This window comes from Ipomoea triloba, chromosome 8 (assembly GCF_003576645.1).
Source record: "Ipomoea triloba cultivar NCNSP0323 chromosome 8, ASM357664v1".
Taxonomy (NCBI): Eukaryota; Viridiplantae; Streptophyta; class Magnoliopsida; order Solanales; family Convolvulaceae; genus Ipomoea; species Ipomoea triloba.
Window position 1 is genome coordinate 8,611,152 of NC_044923.1, and position 22,556 is coordinate 8,633,707.

General features: G+C 33.1%; 1 protein-coding gene across 1 annotated transcript; it reads right to left on the minus strand.

The window, feature by feature from the left end:
- Positions 1-13,660: 13,660 nt before the first annotated feature.
- Positions 13,661-16,810, minus strand: LOC116027138 (ycf49-like protein). Its single transcript, XM_031268572.1, has 5 exons — positions 16,427-16,810; positions 16,090-16,168; positions 14,633-14,701; positions 14,225-14,360; positions 13,661-14,130 (listed from the first exon to the last, which is right to left on the minus strand). The coding sequence occupies exons 1-4, from the start codon at positions 16,738-16,740 to the stop codon at positions 14,253-14,255; spliced, it is 570 nt and encodes a 189-aa protein (XP_031124432.1). The 5' UTR covers positions 16,741-16,810; the 3' UTR covers positions 13,661-14,130; positions 14,225-14,252.
- Positions 16,811-22,556: the final 5,746 nt, after the last annotated feature.

Consider the following 22,556-nt stretch of genomic DNA (forward strand, 5'->3'; position numbering starts at 1 on the left):
ATGTTAATCTTGTGTTTAGCAGTTCAAAACTTTACTTCAACACAACTTTTACATATTAAACTACAAGATATTAAAAAATTACAATTTAAACATTTACAGTGTAAATGGGTAAGCTTTTTTTGAAAACCAAGGATTAACTTTGATTAGAGTAAAAGACTGGAAATCGAGTCAAGAGGGACAGAGTCCCAGTACAAAAAGCTAGCCTGAGAACAGGCCGCAGATGCAAGAGTTTGCCGCCTTACACGCATCGAGTATTAGGCCGACGTATGAGAAGGATGCAACCGTAGAGTATAACTGAGCCCGAAGCTGCGCACAATCTGTCAACAGAGCAACCTCGTCTAGACCCCTACCACGTAGCCATGATAAAGCCTCCTTCTAAGTGGCCGCCTCCGCCATTAATGGAGAAAAGTAGTCCGGAAGTGGCCCTGAACAAGCTGCAATAAAGGCGCCACCGGCCGTGAGCAAGGCCGCACCGAACGAGGCCTTCATGGTGGAAGGATGATAACTAGCGTCGAAGTAACACATAGAAAGCTGTGGATGAACATGCATATTCCCTCCAGCAGCAGCAACGGTGGTGGTAACGGCTGGCTGGCCACGTGGACATCTCGCTATGCACGAACTGTAACCGACGCCATTGCTAGTGTCTTGCGCGGCATCGGTAACGCACCATCCCAAACTGCTGAATTTTGGGCCCTCCAAACGTGATATAGCACTGCCACAACAAAGCCAACTTCCTCCTCGGTCAATGCATTCAACACAGCAGAGAACCACATGCAAAAAGAATCCCCAACTATAGAAGAGATAGGTAATGAAGACCCATGCCAAACAAGTTGAGAATAATCACACAAAACTAGAGCATGCATAACATCCTCATGAACTAGGCCACACATAGAGCATGTAGGATCTATCTCTACCCTCTTTAAAAACAAATTGGTGGTAACAGGGAGTATATCATTCAAGGCTCTCCAAAGGAAGGTCTTCCACTTGGGGGGACTTTAATTTTTCAAAGGGAAACCCATTTATCAAAAACACCTGTTGCACCAATAAAATTACCAACAATGGCCCTATAACCAATCTTAACCGTGTAGGTGCCCTTGGGGTCCCCATACCAAAACCAAGAATCCTCGTAAGTTGGCGAAACTGGAATCCTAGTAATGCGTGACACGTCCCCGGGAATGAAAATATCATTCAAAATAGACAAATCCCACGAACCACTAACTTCATCAACCAGGCCAGAAACTAGAGAGCCCCTGAGGTGTTCAGGCATCGGAGTAGCCACCAAAGGATCCGGACCATCAGGCAACTACGGGTGTCCCCAAATTAAAGTTGACCGGTCGTTACCAATCCTTCGCCGCACACCACCACAGATAATAGCATGTGCTGCCATAATACTACGCCAACAGTAACTAGGACTATTACCAATAGCATTCACAAAAGAAGTCTTAGGGAAGTACCGTGCTTTATAAATCCTAGCAACGAGAGACCGGGGCATAGTGAGAAACCGCCAAGCCTGTTTACCTAGCATAGCTAGATTAAAGGCCCGAAGGTCTTTTAAACCCAAGCTACCAAATTTCTTTGGCACACATAGCCGGTCCCAAGCCTTCTAGTGTATTCCCCTATCACTTCCTGAACCTCACCAATAATGATTCATGGCCCTCTCAATAGACAAACAAATTGACTCAGAAAGCAGAAAAACACTCATTGAAAAGGTAGGCATAGCTTGTGCCACACTTTTCAACACAACCTCCTTACCTGCTTGCGAGAGGAGTTTCTTATTCCACGAACTAACATGTTGCCTGATCTTGTCCTCAATATAAGCAAAAGTTGCCCTTCTATTTCTCCCTACAAAAGCAGGAAGCCCCAAATATTTACCAAAATTTGATGCTTGAGTCACACCCAGGATAGCCGCCACCTCCTCTCTATGCTCCTCAGTGGTATTCCTGCTATAACAAACACTTGATTTGTGGAAATTGACAGCCTGGCCCGACATACTCTCATATATATTCAGACACTGTTTAATAACCCCTGCCTCCTGGGCATTAGCCTTAAAGAAAAGAAGGTTATCGTCAGCAAAAAACAAGTGGGAAACCGGGGGAGCCCCTTGTCACCAATGACCTTGTGGTCTAATGACACAAAGTGACTCTCTTAAATAGAAAGTTATGGATCAGTAGATTCAGAAAGTAGTTATGAACATATACTATTGTAATTTAATACCAAAGAAAATGTCTTAAGTTCGCCATCTTTATATTATTCAACTATAATTAAAGCAGAAAACATCCTTCAATATATCATTTTTAAAAATATAACATGACCTATTTAAGAAATAAGGGGTAATGAATTTGTTTTTTTGAACGTATGTGACAAAAAAATAAACTAAAAATCAAGCTTAAAATTATACATTTTCTAAAGACACTTTAGTACTTGACGTACCTTTGCATCAATCAAAAGCATAAAATTATGCTCAGGTGGCCAAATGGGTGAAACATGATTTTAATATTTGAAGATTATAAGTTTGATTATTATCAGCATCCTCTCGAGTCTTGATCGAACCGTTACACATAATCGTTCCGTTTATCTCTTTTGTGTGATTTGTGAGCTATTAAATAGGAGTGTACATTCTCGGACATAAGATTGTGATATTACCTTACAAGAATAATGTATGAAGACTAAGAGGAAGTAAGAGGGTGTTTGGTCATCAGAGCTAGAAACTATAGTGTTTGATTGTAAGGAATTGCAATTCATGTATTTCCCCTAAGAATTGGAATTTAATGCTTCCTGGAAAGGAAAAAGAAAAATTTAAAAATGACTAAATTGTCCTTTTTTAATTATTATTATTATTATTATTATTATTATTATTATTATTATTATTATTATTATTATTATTATTATTATTACTACTACATAATGACATTTTAATTTTTATATCATTTTTCCTCTTTTCATTCCTAATAATTATATTCCTCCTTACCAAACAACGTAATTTGAATTCATACTTTATTCTTTTTCTACCGAATTATAATCATTTTCTCCTAATTTCTTCCTTCTGACCCAACCAACTTCGTGTAAACGACGAGGAAAATAAGGGTCAATTGTTTGGACCCCAGAATGTGCTTAGAAATCACTTTTGCTTTTCCCCCAAAACTTCTTGTAAAGGTGTGTTTTTTCACTTCACGTGTGGTACAAAAATCCAAATGAAATTACTTTTCTTCAAAAATCGGTGCCGTTGGCTCAGCTCGAGGTTGTTTTGTCAAAAATAATCCTCCCAATGTTACCATATTTCATCTCATTCTGCATTTATATACTTTATATTATACACACCAAATTAAATCTATAAAATTAGATAAATGAACAAATTTTCTGTTCCCCCAATAATCACAACCACACACAACATCATATCCATAACGATTAACTAATAAATATATATTTTTTTAATACAATATGTCAATATCTAAGATTTTAACATTATAAGATTAATTTAAATTTAAATTAAGTCATGAACACTTATAACTCTAAATCGGAAAAAAAAAATATTTAAAAATATTTTAAATAAAAATTGGGTTGAAAAGTGTTTACAATTCCAAGAATGTGAATGCAAAAAAGATAAGGAACTGAAGAATCAAAATAGTATATGCATTGAAAAGTATTCCAATTCAACAAGTAAAATATGCATCCCTAGAAGGTCACTCTCATGGTGTGTGGATGGATCATAATGTTGTTTGAAATTGATTGATTAACGTTGGGTCTAAAGGTATTATTAAAGCAAGGTTGAATCCCAATGCATTGACCTACAGTAAGCTTAGCTGTGACTTCTTGCATAAACATTAAGCAAGGTTGAATCTCAAGGTCTTATTCTGATCTTTTTTAATTTTAGAACAACCTCAACAATAGTAATTTTTTATTTTTATTTTTAGAAAATGACACTTTTTCTCCCTATGTCATGTGAAAATAGCACTTTTCCCCCTGACTTATTAAAGTGGCAGTTTTTCCCCCTCAATTATTTTTAAAATGGTAATTTTCTCCTCTGTAATGTTAAATTAACATTTTTGCCCTTAAAAATAATTATTTCATTTATTTTTATTCTCCAACCAATTATTACTAATATGTATGGAAGATCACAGTTCAATATGAACCTAATCGAACACTGTAACAATTGAACTTAAATAGTATGGACGGTTACGGTTACGATTCATAACCAAAAAAATAAAATAAAATAATTGTTGAATTTAGACTATTTTTAAATAAGAAATAAAATTATAAAAATAAATAAATAAATAAATAAGTTTTGATTGGCGGTTCAAAATCAAAATTGGAACCGAACCGTACCGATTTATCAAAATAAGTGTTTGATCATTTTCACTATATATGACTATTGTTCAGTTCCGATTCACGGTTCAACAATTATTTAATTTTATTTTTCGGTTCTGAATCGTAACCAGAACCATCTATACTATTTCGGTATGATTGCTACAGTGTTTGGTTAGGTTCGAACCGAATCGTGATCATCCATACATTTAAGTAATAATTTGTTGGAGAATAAAAGATAAATGAAATAGTTATTTTAAGGACAAAAATGTCAATTTAACATTTCAGGGGGAAAAAGTGCCACATTAATAATACAGGGGGAAAAATCCTATATGCACATAACATAGAGGAAAAAAGTGTCATTTCCCCTTTTTTTTTCTAAAATTTTTGCAATGACAAGTAAGGGAGGGCACATTTCTAGTAAGACTCGAAAAAATCGCGGGTTCAACCCTTTTTGACCCTAATCGGGTCGGATTCGATACAAAACGGGTCAAACATGTTGAATCACTGTCGGCGTATTAATACTACGGTTTGGGTTTCGGATTTTTGGTTTAAATTTAGAATTTGACCCGAACCCGAAAAATTTCAAATCGGATTTTTGGATTCTAAATTACCAGGCCCGAAATTTTTCGGGTGAAGCTTAATAGCACGGGTAGAATCCGAACCTAACCCGTGCCCATCCCTAGTGACAAGTAGGAAACTAAGAGGGAAAAAAAAGAGTTTTTTCCACTTTTGGTCCTATGACTTTAGTGTTTCCGTCAATTTAGGTACACGACTTTCATTTTGCCACTTTTAGTCCTTGACTTTAATTTTTTTGCCACTTTTAGTCCTTGACTTTGAATTTTTTTTTCCACTTTTAGTCCTTTCGGCCATCCGAGCGACAACTTTTAATCGAAATCAACAAATTGTTGTGCCATTAAGGGTAAATAATGTTTAATGTATTTAGAGATTTATCAATAGACAATTTTACACTTAATGGCACAACATTTTATTGATTCCGATTAAAAGTTGTTGCTTAAAAAGCGAAGCAGAACAAGCAAATAACGTTTCTTTTTCCTATCTTTAATATGATTTTATTTATAAATATATTTAGAAAGATTTATCAATAGACAATTTTACACTTAATGGCACAACATTTTATTGATTCCGATTAAAAGTTGTTGCTTAACAAGCGAAGCAGAACAAGCAAATAACGTTTCTTTTTCCTATTTTTTATCTGATTTTATTTATAAATATATTTAGAACTTTATCAAAATAAACTTTTACCCTTAATGGCACAACAATTTGTTGATTTCGATTAAAAGTTGTCGCTCGGATGGCCGAAAGGATTAAAAGTGGAAAAAAAATCAAAGTCAAGGACTAAAAGTGGCAAAAAAAAATAAAGTCAAGGACTAAAAGTGGCAAAATGAAAGTCGTGTACCTAAATTGACGGAAACACTAATTAAAGTCATAGGACCAAAAGTGGAAAAAACTCAAAAAAAAAAAAAAGAGAATAAAAAACATATTGAAACAAAAGTAAAACAATAATATTTATAAAAAAAAAAAAAAAAAAGTAACTTACGCGTCCAGCTGGATACGGCTATGCGCCATACGCGAAACATTTGCGCAGTTTTTCTCTCTTTTCCAAGTTGTGGATCCTACAAAAAAAATTCATTTGCAAGAACAAAAACTCATTAAAAACTCTTCCCCCATTTGCAAAAAAGCTCACCCTCATTTCACTCTCATTATCTCTTTCCTAGTAATACGTGTAAAATCTTCACAAAAAACCTCACACAATTGATGATGGCCTAAATAAGCTTATTGAATCCAACAAATAATGTAATTAAACTTTTTAACTGAAAAAGTTATATTGAGCCTCCTTAAATTAATAAAAATGTATTTATGTTCAAATATTATATATATTAAACAAGTTGTTGATCCTAAATTTGGGAGGAAGACACCATGGGATGATGACAATCACGGGACTGTATTTGTCCTGTGATGTTTTTCTTTTTTCTTATTTATTCTTTTAAGATTTTGCTATCTTGGAAAAAAATTATATGTAAAAGTCTAGTTAATGTCATATTTGTGATTAGCTACTGAATCGTAGCTTGAACTTAATTGTATTAGGACCGGAATTGAAACTAACGTTTTCTAACATTCTACCTCCAGCATTTCCCATGCTCAAGGCATACATATATACCACAAGTCCACAATCCACGCTGACACTAATGATAAGTGGCACTAACACTCCTGTTTTCCAGGCCGGCAAGGAGAAAAGGTCAATTTCACAAGAACTAGCATTAATGCAGCAATATAATTGTCCAAAAGTTTGAAAAACTTGACATCTCTTTTCAGCAAATATTAAGGATAACTACCCTCAACACTAATCATATCATAGCTAAACAAAATATGACAAACTAACAATTCTAGTATTCTACATCACCTTCATGTAAAAGAGTACAGAAGATCAAAAATCAGAGAAATGTGTATCAGTTCCATTGCATTAACTTCACAATGCTATTCCGTTTAATTTCTAGGCACTCAAACTTAGTTGCTCATGCTTTAGCACCAAAGCCTTGTATCAGGCTAGCTCATTGTATACTGGGATTTTGTCCCTCTTGACTTTATTTCATCGCTTTTGCAATAATCTAGTTCAGTTGCATTTTGCTTTCAAAAAAAAATAAAAATCACAATGCTATGTTCAACTTCTTCATTTCATAGGCTAACATAGACTGGGCGATTAATTTTTGATAGGTCACACACCCACAATACATAGAAATAATCTCTTTAATTGGAATTGCCAGCCATGTGCTTTAATATCAAGTTGAGTAATGCGTTCCATTTTAATTAAAAGTCTAAATTGATGGTCAGGTCAGACTCTACTTTAGACTTTTGTTGTTTCATGTAAATTGTGTATAAATAGAGAAGTACAAGTAATAATACAAATTTCAAGAAAGCTATTGAGAAAAATGGAGTTCAAAAAATGGGGGGAAAATACAAAAAAGCATATCATATAAGTTTGGGGTAAACTAAGTTTATATGACAAATAGTTTATGTTCAGATGACACTTTTGTGACTTTTCTTGAGAGAAGGTCACAAAAAATGCAGAACAGATACTATATTGTAATAAAGTTTATATGGCAAACAAGCAACAGTGAAGGTTTTTGATTGGGTAGAGGGGAATAAGGAGGAGGAGCAGAGATGCCCTTTTTCTGGACCCCAGATTGTGCGTAGAAATGCATGATTTCCAGCAAAAGCATAACCCTTAGCTTTTTTTCGTTTTCCCCAAAATCACTGTTAAATTTGTGAAGTTTCTCTACACGTGAGGTAGCAGAACAAAAGGAAATGACTTTCTTTAATTGGCTCGAGGATCTTTTTGTAATTATTTGGAGAATAGAAGGATTGTGTTTTGAGTAAAAGTTTAAATTGATGATCAGATGTTTTACTTGTTTTAAAATCAAATTAAAGAATGTGTTTTATTTCAATTATGGAGTATATGTTTAAACTAATAGTAGATTACACATTTATTTTTTTTGAAAACAGATTACACATTTATTATTTATATATATTACGTTCACTGGAATATATTTTATTATATAAAAAATCTCAAATATAACTATTGATGAGCATATACTATACAAAGTGTATATATTGATTGTATACTATATGGATAATCTAATCCAACTTCTTCTGGAGCCTTCCCAACCTCTGGAGCTAAGAAGTTTCAATCCGCATAAACGTCACCTAGGCCATAGATCACATCACTGTTTGACACGTGTTATCACTACTAATATAAGTCGCCCATACACGCAACTAAAGCATCCAAGATTCTATTGATTTACATCTAAAAATAAGATCAAAAAATTACCATTGAAGCATGGGGTCTCGTTAGTGTAGAGATTGAGCAATCAATTCTGAAGAACCAATCAACTATCCAGTCTCTAGTTCTTCCACCAATTTAGTGCACGAGAGAACACATATAGCCTTTCTCTCTCTTTCTTTGACCTTACACGGTGAAAAGCATCCCATTTAGCTCAATTAAAGCAAAGTACACAACACACCACCAAGCATCCCGCCAAAAATTTAAGCCGAATTTATCAACTGATAGAGTTAGACCCATTTATAACTTAATTTTAAGCAAAACAACATCGCCCTAGTCTATAATAATACTTCTCTTATGGGCTCAGGCCAAGACAAACAAGCCACTATGCCTCAATTGCTCAAGAACGAAGATGAAATAATTTTTTTTATTAAAATTTCTTAGCCTCTATAAAGATAGGTCAAGGGCAAGGGCTATTTAAGCCCATTGGAGTTTGAAAGGTGTTTAGCAATTTTTCAAATCCCAACTTACTTTCACAAAAATTAATTTTAGAGTTAATACCACAAATGGTCCTCTGACTATTGGGGTAATACTCATTTTAGTCCTCGACTTTCAATTCGACCACAAATGATCCTCTGACTTTATTTTTTTTTTATCAAAAATAGTCCTCTGTTAAAATTTATGTTAAATAGGTGTTAAATCTAGGGGTATTATCGTCAAATTGATATATATAATGGTCATAAAATAAAAATGTTTAGAATTTTTCACCAACAAGCATAATTGAAACAATTAACAAATATAAATACTCCTAAATAAAAAAACAATACACCTTATTCTCGTAATTATGCCTACAAAATGAAGATTTAATATTAGAGCTATCTATTTTAATTTAACCAACAGATTAAAATGGAAGAATTTTTTTTCAAAAACCTTGCTTCCATCATTTTCATGGTTGTTCATATATAGCCAATTAATAGTTTTCGTTTTTCATTAATCGATCAAACATTTTGTTTGTGGCATAACTGAAGGCCGCTATCGTTGAATTAATAAAATTAATCAAGTACAAATTGCAACCATTTATCATGAATTTTTATTTAATTTGTTCATTTATGTAATTTGTCACGTCCATTTTGTTTTTATATTTATTAACTTAATGTTTATTAATGTTTGAAATTAATTATGTTGTCATATAATTCTAAAAAAGAAGTAATCATAATAATATTAATAAATTTGACGATAATACCCCTAGATTTAACACCTATTTAACAGAAATTTTAACAGATGACTATTTATGGTAAAAAATGAAAGTCAAGAGGACCATTTGTGATCGAATTGAAAGTCAGGGACTAAAAGGAGTACTAACCCAATAGTCAGAGGACCATTTGTGGTATTAACTCTTAATTTTATTACTCTTTAATATACTAATTCAACATACTTATTGCATTTCTTGACCTTATTGGAGACTTCCGAGCTCATTTATAATCATCGAAGCTATTTATAATTTGTAGCAATAAGATTCCAGTGGTAAGATCTAACATGTTCACCGTGAGGCAAACTTCTTCATGGGTTGGATGTCGACACTTGAACGATCATCCTGGAATGGAAATCCTTGACACTCCTCTTGACGGGGTCAAATCTATTTTGACTACTGATTGTATTGGAGTGGTTTGGTTGCGTTTTTTATTTTTTATTTTATTTTTTTATTGCAAAAAGACAGTGTTCATAAATATAGATGTTGGGTATCGGCCGAGTTCAGCCCCTACTCGATTTGAGACGTGGCGTTGTGACTTACCATAGAAGGATGTGGTTAAATAGTTAATGCCCACTTACTTATCACAAATGGGTTTTAAGTAGGATATGACAACCAAATAGTCAAAAAACTCTTTGGTTAAGCGTACTTGACTTACAACAATCACATGATGGGTGATCCCTGAGAAACCATCAACAGATGCAGAAACATATTATGGACAAAAGAAACAAAAGTTAAGGTACTAGAGCATCAAATTCAACATCTAAAATGGAAAGAACATTCTTAACCACTAATAGGCCAGGAAAGCAGAAGGTCAATTGCAGGGCCTACAGTTCATAATATCATTTGAATTTAATTGATTAGCATTGGGTCTAAAGGAACTGAGCATCCCAATGCATTGAGTCATTGACCTACACTAATGCTTTCCTTCTTTCTCCATCTGGAATGCAACTTTTTTTCTAACATTCTGCCAAATTTGTCTCACAACCAAACACTTCACCCATACACAAGTCCACACTCCACATGAACATAAATGGAGCAACACCTACTTTATGTGAAATGAAGATCAAGCAAGACCCATATACTATGCTATCTCACACACAACCATACTCCATTTGATGATGGATCCACAAATACTGGATTACACATTTATTATTTATATATATTATGTTCACCGGAATATATTTTATTATATAAAAAGTCTCAAATATAACTATTGATGGGCATATACTATACAAAGTGTACATACTGATTGTACACTATATGGATAATCTAATCGGACATCTTCTGGAGCCTTCCCAACCTCTGGAACTAAGAAGTTTCAATCCGCATAAACGTCACCTAGGCCATAGGTCACATCGCTGCTTGACACGTGTTATCACTCATTTAAGTCGCACATACACACAACTAAAGCATCCAATATTTCTATTGATTTACATCTAAAAATAAGATCATAAAATTACCCATGAAGCATGGGGTCTCGTTAGTGTAGAGATTAAGCAATCAATTCTGAAGAACCAACCAACTATCCAGTCTTTAATTCTTCCACCAATTTAGTGCACGAGATAACACATATAGCCTTCCTCTTTCTTTCTTTCTTTGACCTGACATAGTGAGAGACATCCCATTTAGCTCAATTAAAGCAAAGTACACAACACGCCACCAAGCATCCCGCCAAAGGTTTAGGCCGGGTTCATCAACTAATAGAGTTAGACACCTTCATAACCTAGTTTTAAGCAAAACAACATTGTCCTACTCCATAACAATACTTCTCTTATAGGCTCAGCGCAAGACAAACAAGCCACTATGCCTCAATTGCTCAAGAAACAAGATGAAATAATTTGTTTTTTTTATTAAAATTTCTTACCTTCTATAAAGATAGGGCAAGGGCAAGGGCAGTGGCTATTTAAGCCCATTGGAGTTTTAAAGGTGTTAGCTATTTTTAAATCCCAATTTTTTTTTTCTTAAATCCCAACTTACATTCATAAAAATTAATTTTATTACTCTTTAATATATTAATTCAGCATACTTATTGCACTTCTTGACCTTATTGGAGACTTCGGAGCTCATTTATAACTTGGCTAGTACTTTTATTAGTTACAATGGTTAATAATATCCATTCCCCCACCCCACATTACTTCTCCATCACTCTTATATACAATATCATACTCAGTTACTCATAGCGTATAGCCCTAGACTATTAATGCTATCAATTATATATGATTCAAATATTTAGTGAAAATTTTACAATGTTCAAAAGACGTTGTACTTATTACATTAGATAGAATGAGACAATAATAGTTTTTATAAATAATAATTATTTTATTTATAAAAAAAGTCATTGAAAGTTTCTAGTTATAGAAATACACAAAATCTTTTAGACCTCTAGAGTTTTATATAACATCAAATTAATAATATTGAGCTAACCATAACTCTACATACTCCAACATAACATATGTTATCCACAAAGGAAACAAAAGTTGGTGAAGTCAGATGAGTATTGAACATAGAACCATACTGAGTGATTTAATATATTTGACTCAATCTTGAATAAGAAATTCTCAAGAGAGATTTTACACTAATATATAGTATGATAATAGAAGGAAAATAGAAATAAAAAAGAATAGCAAATTCAATGCTCAGCTAATAAGCAAATAATGACATGAAATTCTTTCCACAAATGTAAAATCTGTGAATTATATTACAAAAGATAATTTAAGATTTATACTTGCAAATCATCAAACTATTTATAATTTGTAGCAATGAGATTCCATTGGTAAGATCTAACATGTTCACCATGAGGCAAACTTCTTCGTGGATTGGATGTTGACATGTGGAGGATCATCATCTAGGGATGAGAATCCTTGACACTCCTCCTGACAGGGTCAATCTATTTTGATTGCTAATTGTATTGGAGTGGTTTGGTTACGCTTATTTTTTTTTTTTAATTGCAAAAAGACAATGTTCATAAATACATATGTTGGGTGTCGGCCGAGTTGGCCGAATTCAACCCCTACTCGATTCGAGACGTGGCGTTGTGACTTATCATGGAGGGATGTGGTTAAATAGTCAATATCCACTTATCACCAATTGATTTTAAGTAGAATATAACAATCAGATAATCAAAAAACTCTTTGGTTAAGCGTACTTGACTCACAACAGTCACGTGACGCCTGAGAATCCATCAACGGATGCAGAAACATATTATGGACAAAAGAAACAAAAGTTAAGGTACTAGAGCATCAAATTCAACATCTAAAATGGAAAGAACATTCTTAACACTGGCCACTAATAGGCCAGGAAAGCAGAAGCTAGGTCAATTGCAGGGCCTACAGTTCATAATATCATTTGAATTTAATTGATTAGCATTGGGTCTAAAGGAAGTGAGCATCCCAATGCATTGAGTCATTGACCTGCATAAATGCTTTCCTTCATTCTCCATCTGGAATGCAACTTTTTTTCTAACATTCTGCCAAATTTGTCTCACAACCAAACACTTTACCCATACACAAGTCCACACTCCACATGAACATAAATGGAGCAAGACCTACTTTATATGAAATGAAGATCAAGCAAGACCCATATACTATGCTATCTCACACACAACCATACTCCATTTGATGATGGATCATGCCATGTATAATTTTGATCATTCAAAACTATACAAAAAAAGTTACGAAGGTAATCAACAACTAGCAACCACACTAATGTATCTAGGCGGGTGCATAATGCAAGGTCGCGGGCTTTTGTTTTTTGTATTCTTAACAAAACCAAAATGTATTGCAAAAAAACTTAATTTTTATCTCTTATTTCTCTTCCACATCAACAAAAATTCCTTAAAAATTGTGCACAAACTCCTATTGGGGCTGCTCTAAGACTTTGTATTATATTGTTCTAAAGATGATAATAAAAACATCTCACGATAAGGAAAATAGAACATTTTAAGACATAAACAAGAAATTCTCCACTTAGACTGGTTGCATTTACTAACCGAAGAAATTCTTTATTTTGCTAGAGAAATTTTAAAAAAGAAAATAGAAAAAGTAAAACAAAGAATACATCTGATTGTACAGTCTCTAATTAGGAAATAAAAAAAAAATGAAGAATGGAAAACTAAGAAAGGAACAATGGAGAATTAAAGTAAACTCAGTGCCTTCCCTATTTTTCTCTATAAATGAAATGTAAAACTTTGGGGCTTTGGGCAAACATAGTTATTTCCATTTTAGGGGGTGTAACACCAAACAAAAATTCATAATAATAATAACAATAATAAGTAATTGGTTAAAGAAGACAAATAAAACAAGAAATGACCAATGAAAAAAAAAAAACTTTCAGTAGTTCCAAGAAGTAAATACATGTCACCAAAGACCTTGTGGTCAAGCGGCATAACTGTGGCTCTCCCAAATGGGAGGTCACAGCCTCACAGGTATGTATGGACAGATACTATATTGTAACAGAGTCAGTAATACTCAAAAAAGAAAGAAGTAAATACATGTGATGTTCATATGACTAAAATAGGTACACGAAATTTACATGGTTTGCAGCAAGATACTGTGAAGATCAATCCCCTTTGTTGACAGAACTCCCCAGCCACCAAAAAGGGAGAATATTTGTTCCATTAGACAGCACAACACAAACTGGCATACAGCTACCAAAAGACTTCACAATCTTCCAATGGAAAAAGAATAACTTCAATAGTCTTAGCTTTCTTCCCACTTAATGGTGCTTTCTTTAATTAACATATGCATAAAACTCTCCTATTTCCATTTCTTTCTTCCTGAAAAAAGAATGAGGGGTCGGGTCCTGAACAAATGTTTTGTTTTAGCAGAAAAGAATGTCTGAGACTGAATAAAGAAATAGGATAAAGTTACCGGTGAGAAAGGAGAATTAATATAATCCTCACAAACTTTTGGAACTCTCTTGTGACGATTTGTATATGCGGAATGCAGCAATACACATTGTGGCATTACCAATCACAGTCAAAGCTGCTTGAAGAGCCACTAAAACCTAATATGCAAGCAGAGAGTGTAAGCGTTTGTTAATTTTAGACGGGGAAACCAAAAGGATCGGAGGATTAAACGATGTTTTATGCATTGATGAAAAATGGGAACACAATAACAAAAGGATGAATAGTTGTTTCACAACATAGTAGAAAGTGGAGGAGCCCTAGAATGCATATTTGGATTTCGACTGTCATAATTGGCATGAACATTGCAAAGAGTCTCTATATTTAACAAAATCTCGACCTTCAATTTTTCCTAGGATGAACTTCTGTTTACCTCGAGAGACTCTGAGTTATAGAAGAAATGCCATGTGCAGGCACAAAATGCTCCACCCAGCAACGGTACCTACATAAAAAATTCAGACGTGAGTTCGGGATATGTGTGCATGTGAACTCTTACAGAAACTATCGCACCCAACCTGAATCATTTTCCAATGCTACTAATAGTCCTTTTTCATCTGTTCAAAAGTATAAATTCATTAACAATAGACTCGAGCCAATTCTTAGTTTAAAAGCCTAATCTTTATATGGAAACGTTATACATTCTGAAAATATTACTGCATCTTCCCATCATGAATCTGCAATACTGACGGTTTTACTCTTCCCAACTAATCCTTCACTCAATCACTATACTGAATTACACATCTGATGGTTTTGTGCACATTAAACATAAACACGAAAGAGATTCACAAAAAAAAAAAAAAAGAGCCTGTTCGTGGGTTTGAAAATAAGAAACTCTGTTCAAGTCAAGCTAGTCCAACAAACCTCCTTAGATGGTATGTATAATACACTCAGCTAAGGAGTACTTCCCTACTTTGTATTACTGCCTACAACCTAGCTAGTGGCTATACCAACCAAATCAATTCATTATCTTGCCCTAATGTTAATTGCAATTCATCATGTTGGGCGTCGGCCGGTCGGCCGAGTTCAGCCCCTACTCGATTCGAGACATGTCGTTGTAGCTTATTATGGAGGGATGTGGTTAAATGGTTAATGTCCACCTACTTATCACCAATTGGTTTTAAAAAGGATATGACAACCAGATAACCAAAGAACTCCGTGGTTAAGCGCAGAAAGAAGTTGCCACTCTAAGTATTTAGCTTCAGCTCAAGTCTTTTGCATCAAATTCTACAGGCATTTACCTATTGAAAACTTTAAAAGTTCCCATATCAACTAATTAATAGATGAGTAGTTAAAGCAGCTTTATACAAAAAAGTGCAGATATTTCAGACTTCTTTGAATACTGCATTGAAGCAGAGAACATGGAACTAGCATTGATGAAGTTTTACTGCAAATTAATGCACATAGTTTGAACTCCTGCTCTGCAAGATTATACTTCATTCTTAAAAGAAAAGCACAAAATGAGAAAATAAGATAAGGCTAGAGAAGAATTTCCAATACCCTCATATCAAGTATCAACATCATTCAAAGAACCACTTACAAGGATTTGACTCAATAATCAGTCACAGAATACCTCATTTAGTCATTTCACAATGGCTAATCATCATCCTAACAGTTGCCAGTCCTTTATAAAGACTCAGAAAATTCTATTCAGATCACTTTTAACTTTTTTCTTTTTTCCTGGAAAACTTGGATTGCTAATTTAATACAAAACTTAAATAGAATATGTATTGAAGATCATAGCTTTTGAGGGATCAAACAGCACATCAAAATTTAGTAGAGAAAATGGAAATTGGGAAATTGATAAGAACAGTAAATACTATAATGACTTACCATACCCCATGATAGCCCCTTCCAAGATTCATATCCTGACTTCTCCCCGTATTGCCAAACCAAAGCCATTGCAATAACCCTTTTAATTTTGAAATAAAGCAATGAATCAATAAACCACTCATTTTATTTAGAACAGATACAGAAGGGACTACATATCAAACATGAAAATTATAATTTTCCTCCATCCCAACAATCTGACACGGTTAACTGGTCGAGAAAATTCAAATTGAAAACCACCATATTTGCAGAAAACAAATGCTTAAATTAACCACTAGAATCTCTAAATCCATGAGAGTATGAATAGTGAGAGATAAATAAGAATGAAAAGCAATATTACCATTCAACAACACTGGAAACATGAATAGTCCAGGTGGGTAAAGACAGAGCATTGGCAGGTTCAGCAAACTGCACAGAGGATGAAGCCATTGCAGCTTGCTCGGCAGCAGAAGCAGGTCCGGATATGGCGATTAAAGCAAGACCAGCAACCCCCAAAAGCGTAGTCACGGTTTTTTGGTTATTGAAATCAATGGGTATTGGGTGGAATACAGAAGAAATAAAATTTGGGGATTTTGGGACTGAGGAAATTTGGGTTTGTTTGGGCTTTGGAGAAGGTAGGAACTTTGAAGGAGATAATAAGGTTAGAAGTGCCATGGCAGTTTTCTTTTGATATCTTGAAAGCTTTGTTGCTGAAAATATGAAATGAAGATGTCAAGGGAGTGAAGTGTGGGAATGGCAGTGGAATTAAGCAGTTGGCAAATTCACTCTAACTAGGGGGCAGTTTTGGAAATATAAGTAAAAATAGGCCTTTAGCCCAATTTGCTGTTGTCTGGAGCTTATTGGACCACAACCCACATATTGTCTGCATTAATTGGATCTGTTTTTCTTGGCCCAACTAAAAACTCCTTCAAAATATCTTATATATATATATCTACTATACTAATAAGAGCCAAAGAGAGTTAGGCCTAAAATAGGTAGAAAAAAATGACGGTCAAATTATTTAATCAAATGGATAGTTCAGATTGTTTAGATTTATATTTTTCCTTGAGATTTCCTAATTTATCCTTAATTATATGATTATTCGTTAAGTTTTCCGTTAAATATTCTCTTCTCCGTTAATATTCCTTTAACTTTTAACTTACCCATTAATTTCTATAAGAAAGGTCTTAGGTTCGAACATCATCCCAATCAAATTTGGCATAATTAAGTTCCTCACTCTATTTATCCCAATCAAATTTGGCATAATTAAGTTCCTCACTCTATTTTACTCTTATTAAATTGGCATAATTAAGTTCCTCACTCTATTTTACTCTTATTAAATTCTACTATACTAATAAGAGCCAAAGAGAGTTGGGCCTAAAATGGGTAGAAAAAAATGGCGGTCAAATTATTTAATCAAATAGATGGTTCAGATTGTTTAGATTTATATTTTTCCTTGAGATTTCCTAATTTATCCTTAATTATATGATTATCCATTAAGTTTTCCGTTAAATATTCTCTTCTCCGTTAATATTCCGTTAACTTTTAACTTACCCATTAATTTCTATAAGAAAGGTCTTAGGTTCGAACATCATCCCAATCAAATTTGGCATAATTAAGTTCCTCACTCTATTTTACTCTTATTAAATTAAATAAATTAGTAGCTACAACAAAAAATGATACATATGTATTTCTTTAATTTAGAATTATGTGTTTACAATACCTTTATTTGAAAAGAATATTCATTATCAAAAAATTAAATTAAATAAGAGAAATAATTTCATTAGTTATATTGTCTTTATTTTCTCCCATGCAAAGATTCTTTACATTCAAATTTATCAATTGATATTCATTACATTGCCCATTATCTTATTTTTACAATATCTTGTAATTAAATATCAAAATAATACAAAATAATGTTATATATTTATTTACCAAGTATTTTATTAATACCATGAAAAAAAATTTTAAAAAAAATAATTTGAAGCTACTCGATTAATACAAAGTATTCACAATGTTACACAAAAGAGAATTAAGAATACTTAGAAAAAATCAAACCAAAAGTAGTATTTATTTAGACTATCATTTTTAGACCAAGTATTTAGACTATCGATTTTACAAAGTTGCAAACATTTATTTTAGTGACAATTATAATGAATTTCATATATTATATTGGATTCATATACTTTGAGTTACATATTTAAATAAATAAATTCGACATTCAATTACCTATGTATAAACTTCTCCTATATAATCTTGCATTAATATACTTTCAAATATTTATTTAAATATAAACATTGGGCATTAATCTATTCGTGCAATGCACGTGTAAAACTAGTATATATATAAAGAGAGAGTAAACAAATACTGCATTGTAACAGAGTCAGTAGTACTAAAAAAAAGAAGAGAGAGTAGTGATCAAATGAGACCATATTTTTCCGTGTGTCCATGAGACCCTTCATGAATGTACACAATCTACTACTCCCCTATCCCATTTTACCTGTCTTATTTACTATTCATTGGTCAAATCTAACTCTTTCTTTATTACTTATTTTCTTTAGTAATTTTTTATTATTTTTAAATGTTTTTTTTGTGTGTTTAATAGTACTTTTAAGGTAGTTTCTAAATATATAAATTTTATATATTAATGCTAAACTTAATATTATGAAAAATTAGATTAAAAATAACTCTAGTCAAACCTCGTTAAACGAATCAGACAATCAAAATGGAACATAGGTAGTACATGAGTGCACACAGATCGAATTGTGTACAAATTGCTCAACATGAATGCACACAATCTATCTTGGAGTAATTTGTGTGCATTCATGTAGTAGATGACATGCATTCATGAAAGTCTCATAAACTCAATTATTTGTGTGCATTTGTGTAATGACGTGCATTCATGAAGGGTCTCATTAACTTACAAGAAAAAGTGGTCTCAATGAAACATTAGCTATATATATATATATATATATATCAATTAAAGTTTATTGAAAAAGAATTTTTATATATAAAGGAATTTTTTCTTTTGTCTAACTGGAATTTATTGATATTTTGTACCCAAAAAGTCCCAACACCAAGCTTCTTTAAAAATAGATTTTTTAGACTTTAAATTTAAAATTAAAAGTTTTTTTTCTATTTCTTTTTTTTTTTTCACTTTCCAGTGGTTGACTTGATATAAATAAACTGTTATAAGTTGATCCAAACACGTATTATATGCTATGATGCATGAACTTAAGGTTGTTTCTTTTTGCATTTCAAAAACATGTCTTTTCAAAATTTATAAAAGCTCCATAAGACATTTTACAATTTTTTTAATAAATATTTATAGATACACATTTGTTTTTAATTTATACATTTTTCTCTCATTTCAGTTATTATATTCCTTTGTATTTTATTTTTCAATTTCCATACTACCTATAGTAGATGTACATATGGAACTATATATGTGATAGGGTCGGGTTAGGTCGGGTGATGAGGTCATGAGGACATGGTCCTGGGGTCATTTTATTGGGAAAGTTTGGGCTACAGAAAGAAGGAAACTTGGAGCAAAATAATATAAGAGATGTTGTCATGGGATTCAAACGCACAACCTCAAATATAACAACACAAGTTCTAATTATAAACCACCAAACCACTCAAGATCTTATGTACAAAAGGGAAGGAAGCTCCACTTATGCATGGGAGTGCGCTGAAAGAAAAAGTAGTGGGGGGACACGTCTGTGGCCAAGAATGAACGCTGCCCGAAGCTGTCCATTTGTCAATAATCCGTGAGTCCTTCAACAATATAAATATGGTGCATTCTTTCCCTTTAAAAATCATCCATTGGCTCACCAAACCCTTCTGATCCATTGGTCTAAGTCTTCTCTCTCATACCGATAACATTATTATTTCTATTTCATTATTAGGGCTATAACTTGTACTACCTCCGTCCCATTTTGGTTGCCTGGTTCGTTTAACGAGGCTTGACTGAAGTTATTTTTAATCTAATTTTTCATGATACTAATTTAGCATTAATATATAAAATTTATATATTTAGAAACTACATCAAAATTACTATTAAACACAAAAAATTAAATTTAAAAATAATAAAAAATTATTAAAGAAAATAAGCAATGAAGAAATAGTTGGTTTGACCAATGAATAGTAAATAGGACATGTAAAATGGGACAGAGGGAGTATTATTTATTATTCTTAGCCCAATATTTGGATTATAGCTTGTATTATTAGGGTTATAGTTTGTATTATTTATTATTCTTAGCTCATTATTTGGATTAAAGCTTGTATTATTTATTATTTGAGTTGTCATTTTGGACCAATATCTCGGGCTTTGTACGCATACATTTTGGGTCTAGCGCCCCCGATAATAATACTGCTATTTTTCTACCATTGTTCTGTACCTCTATACCCAGTTTATGGTGGACCTGGTTCTAACAAAACTATCAGTTAAATTATCTAAAAAACTTTTTAAGATTCATTTTAAAATATTTGTCATAGTAGATTGTGTTCACTAGCTACCAAAAAGTAATACATGATTTATTTATTTATTACTCCGCAGTTTTTTATTTGGAGAGAAGAAGTATTATTAGGGTTGAATATATTATTTGTGTGTAAATATTTCACCCCACTCCCACATTAAATCAAGGCAAAAACTTGTGTGAGACCGTCTCACGGATCTCCATTCGTGAGACGGGTCGGGTCACACAAGTATACGGGTCAAACATGTGCATATCATGTGCCTTTTTTATGTTTTTCTCCCTGCATCCAATACTACTCGCTCTCGCTTTACACCCTCTGCATCGCGCCGCATCTCGCCGCACCGTCTCCGTCTTCTCCATCTCTTCCGCTTAAGTTCTCCCTCCGCCTCCTCTCATCTCCGCCGCAGCCTCCAACTCCGGTAATTAACTTGATAAAGCATATTTCTTTCTTCTCTTTCCCTTAATGCTCCGATAATTTTAATTCAACACATTTAGCTCATCATAACAACAACAACACATACCATCACCTCTGCTATTCAATATCCAATTTCAATCCATCCTCCTCTCAAACAAAGCTTCTCCATATTCAGATCTTGCTGCCAATCATCCAGCAACACCTGCTTTTCATAATCCTAAATACAAATTCAATTAGATTGCATGCAATTTTATGCAAATTCAATTAAATTACAACACCAAGGCAACAACCACTACCACCCCATTTTTATTCTCATAATTCCCTTACTCAACCAAACCAAACTCAACCATTCTCAAACACCTTCATCGTCCAATTTATTCAATTCGAGCAGATTATACTGCCACAATACTCACAATTAAAACAACCCAATCTCAACCAATTCAATATTGAATTTTCAAACCAGACTACACACACTTCTATCAGCAAATTATTGCCCTTTATTTTCCAGTAGCAGCACACTGTATTGCCTCTCAAACAGCAGCAAAACATACACTCAACTTCAAGAACATTCAAACCAAATAAACCATTCAACCTATCCAATCAAATGACCTACAATTCTAGAAATTATTTAAAGCGACCATTACAAATCACAATTTCAGCCACAAAGAGATCCACTATCTTATAGCATTATTAAAACCAGCAGCAAGCACAGTATTCAGATGAAACTCACCTACTGTTAGCATATCTCCACTGCCATTCAATATGAACAGCTGCTCATAGCATTTCAGAATTCCATATTAAGGTTAAATCAACATTGCAGCAATAACATTAATGCAACAATACTTCCATTCTCAATTTATTCCATTCCATTACCTAGCAGCAGCTGCCAATATTCTACGTCATAACAGCAATGAATACTCAACACTTTAACCATTAAATCTAATACTTTATAGTGCAAATATACTACTTCATATCACAAATGAATACTCAACATTTTAATCATTAAGTTTAATACTTTATAGCCTAAAATTAATACTTTTAAACGCAAATGAATAGTCAATACATTAACCATTAAACCTAATACTTTATAGCCTAAAACTAGTACTTCATAGCACAAATGAATACTCAACACTTTAACCATTACATCTAATACTTTAACCATCAAACACAATACTTAATAACACAAATGTACTACTTCATAGCACAAATAAATACCCAACACTTAAAGCATTAAATCTAATACTTTATGGTGCAAATATACTACTTTATATCAAAGATGAATTATCATGACTTTAACCATCAAAACACAAAACTTAATAGCACAAATGAATACTCAACACCTTAACCATAACCATTAAATTTAATACTTTATAGCTTAAAACTAGTACTTTATAATACAAATGAATATTGAGCCTAGCCTTTAAGTAGTCTAACTCTATCAATGGTCACAACCCTATTACCTTTAGAATTCTACCAAGTACCAATGAAATGAATATTGAACTTGTCCACAAAGAACATGCTATATTCTAACCATTTAAAACTGTTGGTTCATTGTTCACAACACTAATCCATAAGGTCTATATTTGATTAAATTGAAT